The following is a 19,233-nucleotide window of genomic DNA, read 5'->3' on the forward strand; positions in this document are numbered from 1 at the left end:
TGCACTGCCTATTGTTTTCTTTTGGTCACCTTCATTTAATACAAATACCACAAACATACAAAAATACACACTTACATGCTTACAAGAATACAGAATTATCAGGCTGAAGTACTATTACTTTAACATAACCCCATTTATGCAATGTCCTGGACACCTGCTAGTGTAAACTAGTCTGTGCCCTTGTTTGGCATCTCAGAAGATAGCTACATTTAGTAAAACATTCATGTTTGCCATGATGGGTGTTGTACAGAGGCGGCGAGTCCATAAGAGTCCGTGTTAAGATGTATTTTGCAGGTATCATCCTAACGGTATTGGTGTTTGTAACAGGATGTGTGACCTTTACCCCTTGTAAATGTCCGTGCAGGTGAATTAAAGTCAATTTTAGAAAATAGGGATCATTTTTTTACTTTGTTGTCGTAAAATAGGATTCTTACCGAAAATCAGGTGTATCAAATCCAAAATGGTTGTGTAGCTTAAATATAAGTTGCTAAATGAGGGAATGATAGACCCCCATCATGTATGGATTTAAACAAAGTTTTTTTGTAATTGTAGGGGCCTTATTGCCCAATGCAACCATAAGTAGTTTTTACTGGATGTGTTTTAGAGTAGCAGGCGGGAATGTAATTGGCAACATCTGACAGATTTAAGGATATTCTCTGACCTGGATTCCACCATGAATGCCTACAAGGCTATCTCTACGCCTGTAGGATGTGTCCCAAGCCTAAATGTATCTTTCTCAATCTCCTGTCTCACCCGCTTGACCCAACTAGCAAAAGTAATATATGAAACTGGTGCAAACATCTTTTGAAAAGACTCAAACAACTTTGGTAATCCCTCGAAGTCTCGTACTTCCGGAAACATCTTACCACATGCAGTTTTAAGAAAATTAGAATAGTCAACTAATCTAGAATCCTTGATTCATTTAGTTGCGTGACACATCACACTGTCGGTGTTAGAATGCCCTATGTCCCAATGCCATTGATCTAATTTATAAAACAGATTAGACACTACATTGTCCTAAATATTATTAATAGAATCTTCTGTGACTGTTACCTCTCACTGATGACTCCCACTGATCTTGTACACTGATAGCCATGTTTCTTCCTCTAGATTCTGTCAAAGGCTCCAGCCTTAGGAAATAAAGTTACATCCACCAAAATGTATCCTATGTACCATCTATAGTCTAATGAACAGCCTTTCTGATTGAAATGTAACTATGAACACATTCATAAAATGAATGATTGGGACGGAAATGCTTCCTGCTTGGTGTACAGTTGTGTTCTCCTGCCCAGTGTCTCACTGTGCGTGTATCTGGTGTCCTGGTATTTGATGAGGGCCCTAAACTTGCACGAATCCATTGTGTAGTCGGAGAGGCCCGTCTCTTGACATGCGTGAAGTCCCATGGCCTGGAGGAGTGCAATAGGCGTGAACTCCTCGAATAGACAGTGGACTACAGTGCGGGTCGTGGGTTTAGCACATGGAGTGGTGGTGATAGCATACTTTTTTGAGAATGCAAAGTTATGCCCAGACTTTTTTTATCTGTCACTCGGGTGGACGCCTACTGGCCCACTCGTGTAACATTCCACTTCTATGTGCTAACCCATATCCTAGCGTTAACATTTCAAGTGTATGTTGTTCATTATTGTGTATGTGACCTACGTAGTACATGCGTTGCACGTATGAGTGAACCAGAGCAATGGAGGTTTCTGGGATCCATTTTGGAGGTCACTGGCCAGACGTGTTAGAAGATGGAGGTGAAGTTGTTTCCACTTACAGTGGAAGTGTATTGTTCACATTCATGATTCTGGAGGGAGGCCATCTAAACACTAAAGTGGGGGGAGAGTATACAAGGTTCCTTTCGAGATTTGATTGGGCCTTTTGCTGAGATAAACTGCTGACCAACGCTATTTGTTGATGGTTGCAGTGAAACGTGGCACTGCAATGTGAAAAGGACCCCTTAGGTGAGACTAGCCTTTTGTCTTTCCCTGGTCATTCTTCAGTTTGGCCGATAACAGCCAGTTGCAGAAAGATTATATCTCTGTATGCTCAATTGTGGATGCTCCGGGCCGGAGACAGCCCTGCTGTGAATAACATCACTCTACAGAACCGCTGTCTGGAAAACAGTCTTGAGAGAAAGCTTGAAAGAACCACCCCAAACTGGTGTGGAAAGTGTAGATAGTAGATCCAACTCTTATTTGCTTTGGCTGTGTAAAAGTGAGACCAGTAATCGACTTTCTGTTCCATTTCAAGTTCTCTATGCTCTGAGTTGCACTGAGTGTTCGGCTGAGTACTCGGAGGACTTTTGTACACTCATAGCAAATATCTACTTAGAAGTCAGCTTCCCAGGGGTTCAGAAACATTGCCTGAGTCTAAATTTTACTGCAAGAGCTGATCACCTTAGCTGGAGCACCTAAAAAGCAGTCTGCCTGCTAAGAGACAAAATCAGCCTGCCATCCCTGCAGGAGGAGCGACTGTCAGGGAGGAACAATGTGCAGCATAAACCTGGTGCAGTGGTTCCGATAGAGTGCGCAGGTCACCCAACCAACAATTTCACCATATACGTATCGGGCCCATAAACTTCAATTTATTTTATACATTAATAAGGTGACCTTACACTCTACTATCAGTAACCCTAGTTCCTTTCCTATTTATTCCTACTGTACCCGACTTACCATTCCACCGTTACGGGTACCTAATGACCACAATGGATCAGGGAGCTAGCTGTGGAGAAAGATGCAAAACAAAATACCAACATATACTCTTTTATATTTTAATTAATGACCACAGACTACTGGGAAGTTTTAAAGGTTTTATCTAAATTTCAGATTCGGAAAGCATAAAGTTTACAACCAAAAGACAATCAATAATCAAAATAATGAAGAGCACATAACCATACAAGAAGTAAATTAAGCTGATCATTTGTGGGTTTATGGGAAGGTAAGAACCAGAAACATGCTAGTCAGGAAGTTTCAGAGTTTAGATTTAAATGACGTGACTAAATTACGGAACCTTTGAGAACACGCTAGAGGTCGCTACGGGAAAAATACCCCTGATGTACGGGTAGGGAGAAGAGCTGTAGTTTATATGAAAAGATTCTGGAATACTATACACCTATAGGGAAGGTAAAAATGGAACACGCTATAATTCTAAGAGCATCAATTCAGTTGGCAAAAAGGGAGAAATTATAAACCACATCTATATTTCATAAAAATCTGTAGAAAGGTACTTAAAGGGAGGGTAACATAGGAACATGCTAGAAAAACAGTAATAACGTATGAGCTTTTCATTCAGTAGTTTTGCGAAAGCATGGAAAATCAACTATGCGCAAAGGTATGTCTTTATTAAAGCAAAAGACAGAAAAATAGAAGGTGCAGTATAGAGTTTCCAGCACTATAATTACCTAGAATGGTGTGAAGACCAACCCTGGCCACGGATCAGTCAAGGACAGGAAAAACCACAAGGAAGGACAGTCATCAATGGGACAGCAGGTGCAGAATGGACACCCCAGGACAGGACAGGAAACCCAGATTAGGATCAGGACAGGACCACCAAGGCACGACCAGCACCCGCAGTTCGGAAGCAACGCCTGCGCTCCACCCTCTCTGCAGCTATCGGCCAGAACCCCGATTGGGTTATCGAACTCCCCAGCAAAGTGCTCCGCCAGCACTTAGGGTTTCTTTAGCAAAACCCCGTGAGTCTATGGAAATTTCAGACAGAGTGCTCCGCAGCTCTCTGTATCAAGTCACCTATAGAGTGCGTTGGGTCAGTGACAGGTCAGCTATTCGGACAAGTCGGACAATTTCTCTAGCTAAACCTAGGCTAGTTATACTGTTTTCGGGTCAGTGTACCACCCCCCAAATGTTGCAAGTGTCAGAATCCACAATTTCGATTGGTCCCCAAGTAGGATAGGTCAACACACCAATCACATTTAATTTCTACAAGCCGATATTTGCATATTCTGGGACCGCCTATTGATTTTGGGGTTCCCATGACCTATTCTACAGAATACAATGGAAAGAAATACATTTGTTTCAATTGTAGAACATCTCAGCCTCTTCGGCTGGGTGAAGGTGCATCTTCCCAGGCACGTTTTGGCTGAGACTTCAGGTTGGCATGAATTCAATGCCACCGGCAGAAGACAGGCATTGGCAGTGGTGTACTTCAATATGGATTCCTGCGTGTCTCGCAGACCCTCATAAACCCGGTACATGAAAAGTAAGTGAAAACAAATTAAAACACAGAAAATAAATGAATACACTGTATATACCATGAATAGCTACTCTATACCCCTTTACTTAAAAATATACTATGGCGTTAAAGTTTAGGGCAACAGACAATGACATGCAAGCATCAGTGCAAGCTTCACCATGTGAGGACACAGGCAGCCATCTTAAAAGCCAGTGCGCAAGCGCAAAGGTTCCCACCAGAACTGCAAGTACGTCACGTCACGTGAGTGTGACTAACGCATGCGCAGAAAGAAAACCCGCCAAGCAGCGGCCATTTTTAGGAACAAGAGTTATTGAATTAGTAAACACATATGCAAGCGTCTCTAGGACACCCCAATGCCAGGATAAAGGGAAATTAGTATGACAAACAGGTTGAATTACGTTGTTACATGTTATTTTCGAGGTTCATGAATCCAAGCAAGTCGCGTAATATGCGAATCCTTGCTCCATCAGTTCTGCAGCAGCAAAGGTCTATGGAGAGCAATCTGTGTACCCTTTTGACGGCAGGCCTCAGACCCTGCCCCGCATTTCCAATCAGGAATCATAAAGTGGGGCATGTCCTGAGTTGTTGTGTTGAAACGTGAGGCTACAGCATGTCTTGAGCTGTACTGCCTAAAGTGTGAAGTTGTGGCGGGACCCAGGCTGCGGTCACTGAAGCAAGAAGTGATGGTAGGAGTTGCTGTGTCCTAATTTTCAAGGCTCAATGTGGCCAAATATGATACACCCGAAGTGTGAAACTGCTGCGCAACCTGAGTTGCTGTGTCCAACTTTTGAAGCTGCAGTGTGACCAGAGCCTAAGACCTGCCTTATGCCTTACTTGTTACGAGAGCCCAGCCTGTGCGAAGCCACGCCGATCTCAACATGACTAGAATGCGCAGGGCTGCACTGCACACCAGTAGGCAACCTGCAAACCAGTGCGGCCGACTGTGGAGCAGGCTGAAAGACCCTGCCGACTCGCACTCTGATTCAGAAAAGGGGTCGCGGCTGAGTCTGAGAGAATCAGGGCTGCTGCTGAGATGCATTGACTCAAAAACTGGTTTGGGGGGGAAACTATTGATGAAAGTAAATAAGAGCGCTATTTGTTTTAATTAGTTGTTTTTTTGAGTTGGGGTAATCTGCACCTGAACCTATTCCTGTAAATATTATTATTTAAGGATTTGTAAAGCGCCTGGTGACCCGAGGGCATCCCCGCGCTATAAACTGTAGGTTGGCTAAGAGGGGGAAAATGAGGAGCGGAACTATTTATTTGGGGAAAAGCAGCGTTTTAAGTTGTTTGCGAAAGCGAAGGTAGCAGGGTTCCAGTCGCAGGATGCGTGGGAGCAAGTTCCAACGGGAGGCTGCCTTTACTGAGAAGCGACGGCCTCCGGTACGTGCCCTCCTAAACTTGGGAACATTCGCCAGTCGTTCACTGTCCGATCGCAGGGACCTCAAGGCTTTATACGGGGTAACCATTTCTTGTAGGATGGAGGGGCCTTGTCCATTTAGGAGCCTGTGAGCAATGCACATAGCCTTGAACTCAATCCTCTCTCGTACTGGCAACCAAGGGAGGGTTCCACCTGGACTATAGTGATTAAAAAGCGGGAAGGGGCGCCGACATACTACAGGCCCAGGACACTAAACTGCTATGTGTACATTCCTATGTGTAGTATCTAGTTCTACTTTTCTTCTTCTGTTCTTGAAAGTAAAGCACTGTTTTGGAAAATTCTTTATTATCCTGATGTGAGTTTAAGTGCTGAGCTCGGTCACCTTCCTACTAGCTCTCAGAGAAGTCTGTGACTGCCCACTATCGGGATCCGTGAATTTCAAGCACTGAGGGGGATGGATGTATGTCAGTACAACGCGATCTAAAAGATTGCGGTACTTGACAACGCGGGCATTACAACGCAAGTCGTTACAACGACTTGGGTTGGAGGGCGCGGATTTTGGAATATTATAATTTTATATTCCAACACCAGTCCACGTAACAGTAGGGAAGGTGTTGGAATATAAAATTACAACATTCCTTGCCCAACAGCGCCATCCAGTGCAAGTCGTAGTAACGACTTGCGTTGTAATGGCATAGTTGTAAAGGCACTGCGGTGTAAACACCGCGTTATAAACGATGTTTACCGAGGGGGATGTGTTCAGCCTGGTTTGCTGAGCTATAATGGGACAGATCTTAGGAAATCCGGAGCAAATAACAAATGCCCATGGTTGAGGTCCAGCAACCCCCCTGCTTGACTCATACATCTGGAATAGTGGTCTGGAAAGAAGTATTACGGAATCCTTAGAAAGTTCTATCAGAACTGGTAACCAAACTGAACTGATGACATGCACATTGTATTGACCAACACCATTTCTGGAAAACGCCACGCCTGCGTTATCAACCTAAGAATCCAAAAAAAGGATTTAAAAGAGTATGTAATGAATAGAGCTGCATGAAGCATTTTGTAACCCTTGCCAGTGGGACCAGGCTTCATTTGAAGAACTCTGTAATACAGCCACAAAGCAAAGAAGTCCTGTAATACAGCCACAAAGCAAAGAAGTTCATGGCATGAGAGCCCTGCTTGTCCATCAAGCACAAGAAAACAAACCTCTTTGACAAACATCCACTTACTTCCCCAAGTGACAATGCGCTACAACATTTGATAGACCAGGGACATCTGAGCAGATGGTATGCGATTCATACACAAGTACCAAAAGTGCATGGTCCGTGCCGCTAATACTTGGGGCCTTGTACCACCTAGATGATTGCTGTATCTTATCACGAAGATACTGTTCATGTGAAGTAGAATACAGTGTTGAACCCTAGATCGATGTTATGGTTTATAGTGGTTTTAATCTCTGACTGGAGTTAGATGTTAAGCAGGGTGAAAAGAGCTTACAGGTGTGAGGAATTGTGGTGTAATATGGTGCGGTTGTGCGACCTCACCGTTAACTACACCCCCACAACAAACTTGGATCAAGCTGACTCGTTTGCTAAACCTTAGTTCAACCCAGGGTAGCTGCAGCTTCGAGCAATCAGGCTTAAAAAAGTTGAGAAGTGTAAAACATTTAGAATACTAAAACAATATCAAAAGAAAGCCACACAATACAAAAGAATTGTGACCTCAATTTATAAAAAAAATAGGTTATATTTCTATGAAAATTTAGACACCAAAATGAGCTGACTTCAGGCGCCAGTTTTCTCCAGATATAGTTAGGTACTGGATCCATAGATAAACCAGAGCCTAGAGAAGTGAGGAATAGGTGCAACAGTGGCTGAAGGAGGAATAGCTGAGGATTTAAGAATGGGCCTCCAAACGGATCCCAAGGTCTGTCTAATGGCGTAAGGTTTAATATAAAAAAAAATAGGAAGACAGTCCTTCACAGAGCTATAAGGAGGATCAGCACCTAGCTGCTCCAGCTGAATTGGAGGGCTCCTGAATTACTTTGAAAATTTCTTTAGACAAGATTTAACACTAAAGAATTATTTTAATTAAAAACAACAGTAAACTCTACTTTGCATGCTATGATACAGAAAATAGGCGTTATCCTCCGGGCTGCCTTCAGCCTCCAGTACCATTCTATGTTTTTATACACAATTTTATTTGCAATTTCAATAGGGATTATTCTAACGAGAGGCTTTATGGCATTGCTTTAGGGCCAAGCAGGACACTGGACACATGTCTAAGGAGGTTTTCGTCCAGGTGTGTAGGATGCATACTATGAGATGAGAAGTCCTACTAAATTATACTTGCAAATTTCGGGCTTTAAGTACTTTATCCCTAGGAACAGCCGGTTTAGGATTATTATTAGGCTGACCAATGAGGCTTGCCAGTTGTAAAGCTACCAAGCGATGCTGCTTCTAAATGACTGGAGTAAGAATCCATTCTGGAATAGAACTTGTGGAAGAGACAAAATCAAGTCATAAATATGACGTCCCTTGTGGGTGGTGGCATTAATTCTTTGCGGTCGACGTGCAGTGTGTAGTGGTTCAAGAAGTTCAGAGGCCATGTGGTCATACTGATGCAGGTTAACCTTGCCTAAAATAAGAGGGTAAATACAGGAGACTAGGAAATTAGAAGTCACGTCAGCAAAAGATGCAAAAAGCTCTTCTAGGTCACTAAAACCAACTAACATCACCGAACTGGTACGACGTGGTGCAAGCAATATCTCTTTCAGCCTATACAATGGAGAGAGAAGTTCATAGTTTAAGGCTTTCGCTAAAAATGATTGCAAAGCCACGCTCCAACTCTTCTCAGGGCAGCCAACCAGCCGGTAAGAAGAACCTGGTGGAACAACCCTCCACTATACCAGGACCTGACTTGACTAATAGTACTTTTTTGTTTCAAATCTGTTTTATTTTCAAAGGAAGAGGGATATTGCATATCACAGGACCAGGAATACACAGCGTTAAGCCTACAACCCTAACCAGGGCCGGCCGCGTGGTCGAGTATTACATGCAATCTGCTAGTGCTCTGCAGAGAAGGCGAAGTGTTACACAGCGTTACGCCTACAACCCACAAGGGGGCGGCCGCGTTCTGTGGCGTCCATGATGGTATAATCTGATCCCTTATGGAAGGAGAGCCCTAGTATCCACTCTGTCAACAGGCGGGCAACTCAACCGGTGCCAACAGATGGCCCAACAAGGGCCCGGAGCCCGCAGAGTAGCGGAGAAAAGGAAGTAGAATGGATAGACAACAGAAGAAGAACTGAGGAGAAGAGAAGAGACAGCACAAGGGGAGTAAGAGTAGGGATAGTGTGCGTTAGGGCTGAGAGAGCAGGGCATGAAGATCTTACCCATATGGCCATGATAGGTTGCAGCGCAGGAAAGCGGCTAGGGCAGCAATCTGCTTGGGTCCGAGGGGAGGACAGCGTCCGTAAACAGGTGCAGCGTTCTGAGTTTGGTGGGCATGTGGCGTGCGTGTTCTACTCTGCATAGGTATGTAATTAAAGGTTGCAATAACAAAAAGGAGCTTAGAGGGAAAACAACGGGTACTGTTAGGGAAAGCCCTCCACTCAATGAAATGCAATCCAAAAATTCCCTGTACCCAGGACTTGAGTTAACAATTGTCATACGGGCATGAGACCATTCTCCAATAGAATTTTCTATAGTAAAATTCTGGATATACCTCTTCATAAATTCTCTAAGTAGGTATTTGTTGTCTCTAATGCATCAATGTCCTAAACGAACACTTCGTTTATAGATATTAGTAAAACGAAGAGGGGGTTCATTATATATTCAACTCGGCGCAACCAATCCACACACCTAAGTAGGACTGTACAGACAACCACACATACACATTTAGAAACAGAAAAAATGTGTGGCGGAAAGGAAGGCACCTCAGGTTGCAGGTATTGGGTTGCAAATTTAAGCTACCAGCCTTTTTAATTCAGCAATTCAGACCTCAATTAGCAATAAAGTGGTTCAGGAGGTTTGTTTGTTGATTTTATCTTCACTCTCTTCTGTTCTTCACTAGGAGCTATGCTCTAAGCTCCTTGCTTTGCACCTTTTTCTTTATTACTTTGTCTTTACTTTTCACTAATTCTGGAAATTGGAATGGTCACCTATGATGAGAAAGGGGCACAACATTTGGTAAACAACTGACCAAATTGCCCCGAGGGTGTTCGCCCGTGAGGTGCCTTCCTTTCCGCCACACATTTTTTCTGTTTCTAAATGTGTATGTGTGGTTGTCTGTACAGTCCTACTTAGGTGTGTGGATTGGTTGCGCCGAGTTGAATATATAATGAACCCCCTCTTCGTTTTACTAATATCTATAAACGAAGTGTTCGTTTAGGACATTGATGCATTAGAGACAACAAATACCTACTTAGAGAATTTATGAAGAGGTATATCCAGAATTTTACTATAGAAAATTCTATTGGAGAATGGTCTCATGCCCGTATGACAATTGTTAACTCAAGTCCTGGGTACAGGGAATTTTTGGATTGCATGTAATTAAAGGTTGCCAGACAGCCTTGTAGTGTGTTTCGCGCGCCTGCAATCGTGCCGTGAAAAGCTCCATAGCGGCAAATTGTGCCATAGACGCACAAACCAGGCTGCGATTGGGGGTGTCTCAGGTTTTTTCCAATACAGGGCAATGAGCTGTCTGGCCGCTCCCAACATTTGAAGCGCCATAGTCCAATCGCTCCTGGTGAGTGCCTTCAGGCCAGCAGGTTTGATGCTCAGCAAGACTGCGCTAGGATAGTCCGGCAAAGGGAACCCTAGCACCCTCCTGATGTGGCTGAGGACCTCATTCCAGAGCACAGTTAACAACGGGCAGGCCCACCAGATGTGAAGGAGGTCTCCCGTCGCAGATCAGCATCTCCAGCATAAGGGGGAAGATGAGGGAAACATCCTATGGAGGCGTTGGGGCGTGTAATACCACTGGGTCATGAGCTTATAAGCATTTTCCCGTTGTGGAATGCTACGGTACACTTTGGGAATATCGCGCCACAATCTGTTCCACTGGGCAGGTGAAATATCCGCCTCTAACATTTCCTGCCAGCGGTGCTGGTAGGGGTGTGCCGGTGGCTGCTGTGGGTGCTGTAGAATCTGATAGATTCAAGATATAAGCCCCGGGTGTCGGACCAGGCGCTCAAAGGGAGTGAAGTCCCGCGTGGCCGCCTTGTACGTTCCCTCTGCAGATACCCAGTGCTTCAGCTGGGCATATTGTAGCGCTGCTTGTCATCGGGACTCGGAATTCTTCCCTGCACTGAGCGAAGGATTTAAGCCCACCCCCCTCAAACAGGTCCGTTATAACCCGGCAGTCCTCTTGCGACCATTTTGTAAAGGCCCGTGTGCGATAGGCCGGTGGGAAGGATGGATTTCCCTCTATCGGAGTGTGTGGTGAGGGGAAGGTCGTGAGGCCTCTGCGTACGGCTACTTTATCCCAGATGTCTAGGACCGTTTTTGTGGGCACCGCAACATAGAGCGCGCCGCCCGATGGTGCCAGGCAAGGTCCCAAAAAGTGCACCTCGTCACAGCTCGGTCCATGTGTAGCCATCCCTTTTCACTCTCTGGGACCACCCACTCCACCATGCACCGACGATGTGCTGCCCAATAGTAGTCTACGAGGTTGGGGCATGCCAGTCCCCCCCTGTCCCTAGACGCCATCAGGAGCTTTTGTGAGAACCGGGGTTTCTTGCCGCCCCATATAAAGTTTGTGAGGTTGCGCTGTAGGCTGTGTGTGCAGTGTAACGGAATGGGGGTGGGGAGGCATTGGAAAAGATATAGAATTTTTGGAAGGCTCGACATTTTGATAGCGTTGAGGCGGCCCAGCCACGACAGCAGCAATAGTCGCCACCGCCTCAGATCCTCAAGTACTGATCTGCGACAGTCTCGCCAGTTAGCTTGCGTCCACGTGTCTAGGGAGGGAGTCACTTGAAGACCAAGATAGCGAATGGAGTGGGTGGTCCATTGGAATGTCCCCAGGCTTTCCAGGATGGGGATCTCTTCCTGCGGGATGGTAAAGTTGAGGGCCCAGGATTTACTGTGGTCAATTTTGAGGCCAGAAGCGCGTTCAAAAAGGCACAGGGCAGCATGGAGGGCCGGAAGAGAATCACGGGGACACGTTAAAGAGAGAATGAGATCATCCGCAAACAACTCCACCTTGTTCTCACGCCCCCCCCAATTGGATACCATGGATATCGGCCCCCTAACGAATCATCTCTGCCAGTGGTTCCACCACAAGGGCAAATAGCAGAGGTGAAAGGGGGCACCCGTGCCTGGTACCCCTAGAGATGGTGAACGGCTCCGTAAGTCGGCCATTGACCCGGATCCGAGCTCGTGGAGCAAGATATGGCGCCATGATCCGGATAATCATATTCCGTCCCAATCCAATTTTACTTAATACTGCCCGAAGGAAGGTCCAATCCACGCTGTCGAATGCCTTCTACGCATCCAACGAAAGGAGGCAAGCAGGGATCTCCCAGTGGCGCGCCGTACCCACTAAGTGGGCTAGTTTGCGTACATTATCAGCCCCTTGCCGGTTGCGGATAAAGCCAACCTGGTCTGGGTCTACCAGATCTGGCATATAGGGGTCCAGGCGCTTCGCCAGGAGTTTGGTATAAATTTTAAGGTCAGTATTTAGCAAGGCGATGGGGCGGTACGATGCGCACTGCGCGGGGTCCTTCCCTGGCTTTAAAATTAATGCTATCTTCGCCATACCCATATCTCGAGACGGCCCCTCGGTATCCGTAAAAGAGTTATACAGCCTCAAAAGATGCGGCCAGAGCTGGGATTGGAACATGCGGTAGAAAGATAAGGGTAGACCATCCGGTCCCGGAGTCTTCCCCAGGGGAAGATCCCTCAGGGCTGCCAATACCTCTTCTTGGGTGATAGGACCTTCCAGGGTCTCAGCATAGTGCGGGTACAGGGTCGCGCCTGCGTAATTATTAAGAACTTCCGCCACCACCTCTGGCGGCTCTCCCCGATAGAGCGCCGAGTAATAGGACTGAAACGCCTCGCGCTTATCCCCCTTCAAGGTGACCTTCGTCCAATCGGGGAGTTGGACCGTCATTATATGACCTTTGGCCACGCACACCCGTAGCCTTCCCGCCAGCAATTTGCCCACCTTGTCCACCCCTTCGTAGTATTTCTGCTTAAGGGCCAGCAACGATTTCTCTGCTTTGTTGGTGCGCAAAAGTCGTAGCTGCCCTCTAAGGTTGGCAAGGCGCCTCCTAGATGTGAACGAGGAATAGCCCTGGTCCCGTCGCTCCTCCAATTTGATGTCCTTTGCCAGTCGATCTTCTAAGGCCCGAGTCTCACGTGCCCTTGCAATCGAAAGGGAGGTGATATGGCCCCTCATGGTGGCCTTAAAGGCGTCCCATACCACAGGGAAGGGCGTCTCTGGGAGATCATTGGTAGCGAATTAGGAGTCAATGGCAGTTCTGATGCTGTCTACATCATCCGGATCGCGAAGGATACCTGGCGGCAAGCGCCACTTCGACTCGCAGGCAGAGGGAGCGGACGGAACCTGGAGGAGCAACTCGACATGCGCATGATCGGAAAGCGAAATATCGGACATGGATGCTCCCAACATATCGCGCAGCAGGGTGTGGGAAACAAAGAGGTAGTCAATCCGGGAGTACGAACGATGAGCATGGGAATAAAACGAGTAGTCCCGCAAGTCTGGGGAGTGAGAGCGCCACGCATCGAACAGTCCCAGTTCCGTTATTTGAGTACGCAATGCGGAAGACATGCCCCGGCACCACTGAACATGGCATCTCTGCGATCCACTGCCGGGTCCCAGACTAGGTTGAAATCCCCACCTACGATCAGGAAGGGGTCTCCCCGCGGAACATGATCCTTCAGATGCGACTGAAGATACCAATCCTGCATCTGATTGGGTGCATACACATTACACAGGGTGAGGGTTCGCCGTCCAATCGCCACACTTACCTTAAGGAAGACCCCATCGCCACTCCTGAAAGGCCTAGTCTCTCCCCGCCTGATGCCAGCCCTGCACAGTATAGCTACACCTGCTGTCTTAGTGTCTGCTGCCGCCCAAAATTGAAGGGGATATCTGGGATGAGCCATGCGTCCAGTGTCAGCCTGTAAAAGATGGGTTTCCTGCAAAAATATAATGTCTGGGCTCTGCTGCAGAAGATACCGCCATGTCTGGCACCGCTTATTAGGGGAGTTCAAGCCCTTGACGTTCAGCGTTAAGACCTTCAAGGGCCTGGGTATGTTAGCTGTCATGGTATGGGCCATTCCGTACCTATCCTCGCCTCTATTTCCCCTTCTCTGCGCAGCGCAGCCTTGCGGGGGATGCACCCCTCCCCACTCCACCCCAATTGTTGACGTCGCATCCCCCCAACCCAATGCGCACGAAAGAAGGGAGTGGGGAAAAAAGCAGAAGCGAGGGAAAGCAAGGTGTGAAGAGGCGAAGAAAGAAAAGGAAGAAGCGAAAGAGGGAGAAAAGCCAGGTCAAGACAAAAAAAGAAAGAGAAGAGCAAAAGTACAAAAAGCGGCCAAATCAGCCATAAAACATAGTGGAACCATAACGGCCAACAGGGCCGCACTACTCTGGCCCATGTACAGGGCATCCTACACCCAAGGGTTTGGATACTCTCAGGGATGTCACTCCCTTAGGGACAGTCCGGGGTGGGTCCGCAGTGATCATACAGTCCCATCGTCAGGGAACTCCCGCCACCCCCACCCTCCCATCAAAGAGCCGGGGCATATAGTAAGACATGTTGAAGAATACCCCTCACCGGAGGTGGGATGAATCCACTGGTGAAGCAGGTGGGCTGCTGCTTACCCGGAGGTTCAGACTCCGATCATGGTGTCGAAGGGCGCGATACAGGTTCCTCCCGATCACCTTCCAAGGATTTAATGTGGGCTATGATGTCCTGTTTGGCCTGAGAAGGCGACCGCTCATCCCGCGGGGGCGTGCGGTGATGGTGCTGGACAGTGGTCCAAGTCGGTCTGGCGGGCACCCGTTCCTGTCGTCGAGGGCTTGTCGGCACTTGAAGGAGCCACGCCACCTCCGTGAAAGTCCTGATCACTCTTCGCGTGCTCTCCCATTGAAAGATGAGGACAAAAGGGTGACCCCATTGGTACGGAATGCCCAGGGTGCGGAGTTTCTTTGTCACTGGCCTGAAGGCCCGTCGCCGCTTCAGAGTGTTGGGCGCCAGATCTTGAAAGATCTGTATCTTGTGTCCCTGGTATCGAAGGTCTGTTTTGTCATGGGCCGCTCTCCACATGGCATCCTTCTCCGTAAAGAAATGGACTCGTGTCAGGTTGTCTGGAAGGAGGCCCGGTCGCCCTGCGGGTCCAGAGACTCGATGCGCTCTATCCAAAGTCGGCGGGGATGCATTCTCATCGCCCCATACCTCATGGAGAAGCTGCGCCACATACGTGAGAATGTCCTTCCCCTCTTCTCCGATGGGAATACCCTGGATGCGGAGGTTGTTCCGGCGGCTTCTGTTCTCTAGGTCCTCCTGTTTGACTTGCAGCTCTATGTTCTGCTCTTCCAGAACCGCCATGCGCTGCCACAACTGTTCCTGGTCCTCTGTACGGGCATCCATCGTTTTTTCCAGGCCATCCACTCGTTCCTCCAGTTCCGTGACTTCTCTCCATAGCTCCGTCACACAGGTGTGTACCTCAGATCTAAGGGAGCTGATTTCCACCTTGAGCTCCGTCATAAAAGTGGCCATAAACGCCTGTGTAACCGGAATCGAGTCTCCCGCCGCCTGGGAAGAGCCTCCAGAGGCCGTCGACGCCCCACATTGCCATGACTGAGTTGTCCTTGGGGGACGCGGCCAAATCCACCTTACCCCCTTTGGAGCGCGTCATCGCCAGTCTTGGGGCGGCCCGGTAATATGCCAACACAATCCGCCCAGCACCCCGTAACCAGAGGGGCTCCTCACCGTGTCGCCGGGTATCAGGTATGCGCCAAAGTCGCAGTCGCAGAATAGTATGTAGGGACCGGTCCCCAGCACCCTGACCACCCGTCCACTGACACTCGAGTTCCAGGGATCTTCCTTCAGTCCCCCCTCCCCTCCCGTGAGGCTGAAGCAGGTGTGACACAGCCTCCAACGGAGGTTATTATACCCCCCAGGGATGTCTACCACAAATGTTCCACACGGGAAGGCCCAAGATTGCCAGGCGGACCGCAGACAGCACCCACCACCACCCTTCGCAAAGAAACCAGGTGTGCAAGAGGCCCAGCACCCCCAGGCCTCTCCCAGGGACAAGCACAAAATGGCGGTCAAGGGCTCCGCCGCGCAGCTCCTCTCCCGCTGCCTCACCGCAGTCCGGCCATTACCGCCCCGCACAGGTGTCCAGCAGGCCCCCCAAGTAGCACCAGGGTGGAGGGTGAAAGCCCCAGTCTAGGTCGGGGGCAGAGGGGGGGCCAGGACACTCCGGAGTCCAAGTCACCAGGCCCTTAGGGGTCAAGAAGCAAAATGGCGGGGGAGCGCGCCCAATGCCGCCGCTCACCGCAGAGGCCAGGCGCAGAGGCCTTCGCGCAGCGAGGGAGCCCCGATCCGGGGCCCCCTCCAGTCCTCTTTCAGTGTCCACACAACCCGGCCTCTCCCCCAACAGCGCCGGCGGCCCAGCCCAGAAACGCCAAGGGTCCCACAGCCTGCCACCGACTCACCGGGTCCGCCAGGCAATGTCACCGTCGCCGCTGGGTCGCTCCTCGCCGATTTCTCTCAGGCGGGTGGGGGGCCTTCAGTACCGCCTCAACTCCCATTGTCCGCCTTCCGCCGCACTGAGGGTTCCAGGGCCTCTGCCTGCACTAGCCTCCAACTGCAGAGGTACCGCAGCCCGGCCCCCTTCACAGCAGCACCTGTAGCCCAGTCACGATTCACCGGGGGTCCCAACAGCCAGCCACCGACATTCCAGCGCACCAGGCCCAGTCCGCCGCAGAGTTCTCCAGGCAGCGTCCCCGTCGTCACTGGTCCGCATCTCCCTGGGCGCACCCAGGCGGGGGGAAGAGGGCCGTCTGCACCTCTCGGGGCTTCCGCTGTCTAGGCCCGCTCCCCGCTCCGTCCCAGGCCCCTGGGTCTCCGCACCGGAGGATTCACAGGGGCGGTCCTGTCACCCGCCGAGCGCCAGGATCTCCCCGGGCCCCGCAGTCCGCTCTGCCAGCAAGGGACCGCACACACGCCGCTGGGCCAGGAGTTCACCCAAGGCCGGCAGTCCGCAGGACGGGGGTCCCCGTCAATCTCCACAAGATGGTGGCTCCCGCCTCGGAGCCTTCGCTGTCTCCTCGCCGTCCGACCCTATCGTCGCCGCAGGCAGCAGGCGCACCGCATTTCAGGCCCCCCAGTCTCTTTGGGCATCGTCCACGTCGGGGGGTGCAAATGTGGCCCCCAACTCCGCTTATGATAGCTTATACAGGTGGCGGAGGTCGGGAGCTCCCCTGAGACACGTCTCACCACATCGCTGGTTAGACCACGCCCCGACTAATAGTACTTTTAACAATATTTCTCATGTAGAAAAATATTTGGTGAGCAAAACTTTGCTTAACCTAATTTAAAGGACAGGACACATGGTTTAAGTAGGAGGTTTAGTTAGCCATGAAGTACTCCCATGCATCCTTGGAGCTGTATTTGTTATCTACAGCGCTATGGGAATGTGTAAAGTGTGAGTTTTTCTGTAATATGTGCTTCAGATTGCTATCATGAAACTATGGTTAGTATCATCATTTTTCTCCATGATAGATAATGTGCTGGAAACTTCTCTGAAATGTAGCTGATATAAGCACCCTCCTTTACAATATTATTCTTTTGTTAAGGTGAACTGTAGCTTTGGCACAACTACCAATTTTATTTTGCTTGTAATAATTGTATTTTAATGGAAAATTATTGTTATGTTAAAAGTTTATATTTTTCATTTTGAAAAGAATGGCTTCATGAATCTTTTCCAAAATGAACATGAATTTATTATTTTTCACTTTGGTGTTAGGGATGTATCTCCCACTAACTTAATGCATTAAACTGCCTTGCCAAGAGAAACAGTATTAAAATAATTCCAATTGTTAATGCCCTCTGTCTGTGTATCCACAGCTTGGGGAAGCATACCGGATGGGTGATGGAACTCTTGGATACTGCCTGATCATCAATAACTTTGATTTTAGTGCATCGGTAATCAGGAAACTTACAAAGCGGGAAGGAACTAATACGGATGCAGGTGAATATGACTACTGCTATCATAACCGAGATTCCTGGCCCGTTTGGTGTTCCTCTGGATAAACCTTAAGTCTGGTTTGGAAGCTCACACAGAAATGGTCATAGGCAAGAAGACTATTTAAGACTTGATGAGGGCACAGGAAGTTGAAGAAGGCTGTGTTTTTGGATGATTTTTTAATATTTAAGATGCATTCTTCAAGATAGAAAATGCACAGAACAGCATGCAGATAGTTGGGGGTACATTTTTGCAGTGTTAAAAACTTTAGGGCGGCACGAAAAAGCATGGAGAGCCATTATGACTGTAGACATGATAAATACAACAAAAAGGGGAGTGGAGAGATGAAGTGGATTCGGTCTCCCCGACCACAATTATTTAAACACAAAGAATCCACACAAGTATAATATAGTGTTGTCCCTACAATGGTGGGGAGCACACGGTGTTCTTTAAATACCCCTCACACATCAAAAGGGCCCTTGGTGTCATGCTTCATCATTGGGGTCTTCGCATCCCTCTACGGAATGCGGCGTGCTACTGACCAACGATTACGTGGGAGCACTGAATTTTTAAACTATGTGTGGTGTGTGGAGGTATTGGATGGTAAGTGAGTAGTGGGGTCAAAAGTGAAAAATATGTGAATGCTAAAAAATACCTGGCAAGTGAGGTCTAATAAATTTAATGGGCCTCCATGCTGGTATTGTTAAAAGGGGTGTGGTGGAGGTATTTTGTATTTTAATGTACAACACCTCATGTGTGCGTCCACATGTTTTGAAACAAGGGCTTCTTCAGGACGGGGTGCACAGATTCCCACCTTACTCACGTCAGGGTGTCACTAGGCGTAACTAATAAACAAACTTTGTTTAATCTAGCTAAGAAGAAGACTAAAGTGTGCCTACTTAGTTTCTCTTACTCACAAGTATGTGCAATGATTACCTGAAAAAATGGTGAACAGAAGAACACAAGAAGAAAAAACATGTGGTATTTAGTAGAAAATATCCAATATGATGGTTCAGTGGCCTAGAAAAAAGTGATGGCGGCACTAACTAGACAAAATATGTCATACTATTTCTGTGAAGTGCCCTGTAAAGGAAAAAGTACAAGACATATATACACACAACATAAAACACACGCTCTATTAGGATATCCATTAGATGTTGTAGTCTCGGATTTAAATATAGCACGTAAAAAAGCATACTTGCTGTCATTGAAGTGGTTAACATCATGAGCCTTTAATACGGTGTGATTGTTGTGCTTAATAGCATCCTACAGAACACGTGGATAGATAAAAAAAATAGTCATGGAATGGCCGACCATCGCATTACTTACTTGAGAAAGATGTACTGCAATCCTGTGCTCTATCCCGGCTGTGCCCTACTTGCAGATGCTGGCGATTCCCAGTGCTTG

General features: G+C 48.0%; 1 protein-coding gene across 7 annotated transcripts in view; it reads left to right on the forward strand.

Moving 5' to 3' along the window:
* Positions 1-19,233, forward strand: part of LOC144822547 (caspase-8-like) — a 235,519-nt gene that overhangs the window by 175,762 nt on the left and 40,524 nt on the right. For all 7 annotated transcript variants that reach the window (XM_078680206.1, XM_078680210.1, XM_078680209.1 and 4 more), the window contains one exon: positions 17,709-17,832. In XM_078680206.1, the coding sequence (XP_078536332.1) occupies positions 17,709-17,832 (124 nt within the window). The remainder of the gene's footprint in view (positions 1-17,708; positions 17,833-19,233) is intronic.

Source organism: Lissotriton helveticus, chromosome 3_1 (genome assembly GCF_964261635.1).
Source record: "Lissotriton helveticus chromosome 3_1, aLisHel1.1, whole genome shotgun sequence".
Taxonomy (NCBI): Eukaryota; Metazoa; Chordata; class Amphibia; order Caudata; family Salamandridae; genus Lissotriton; species Lissotriton helveticus.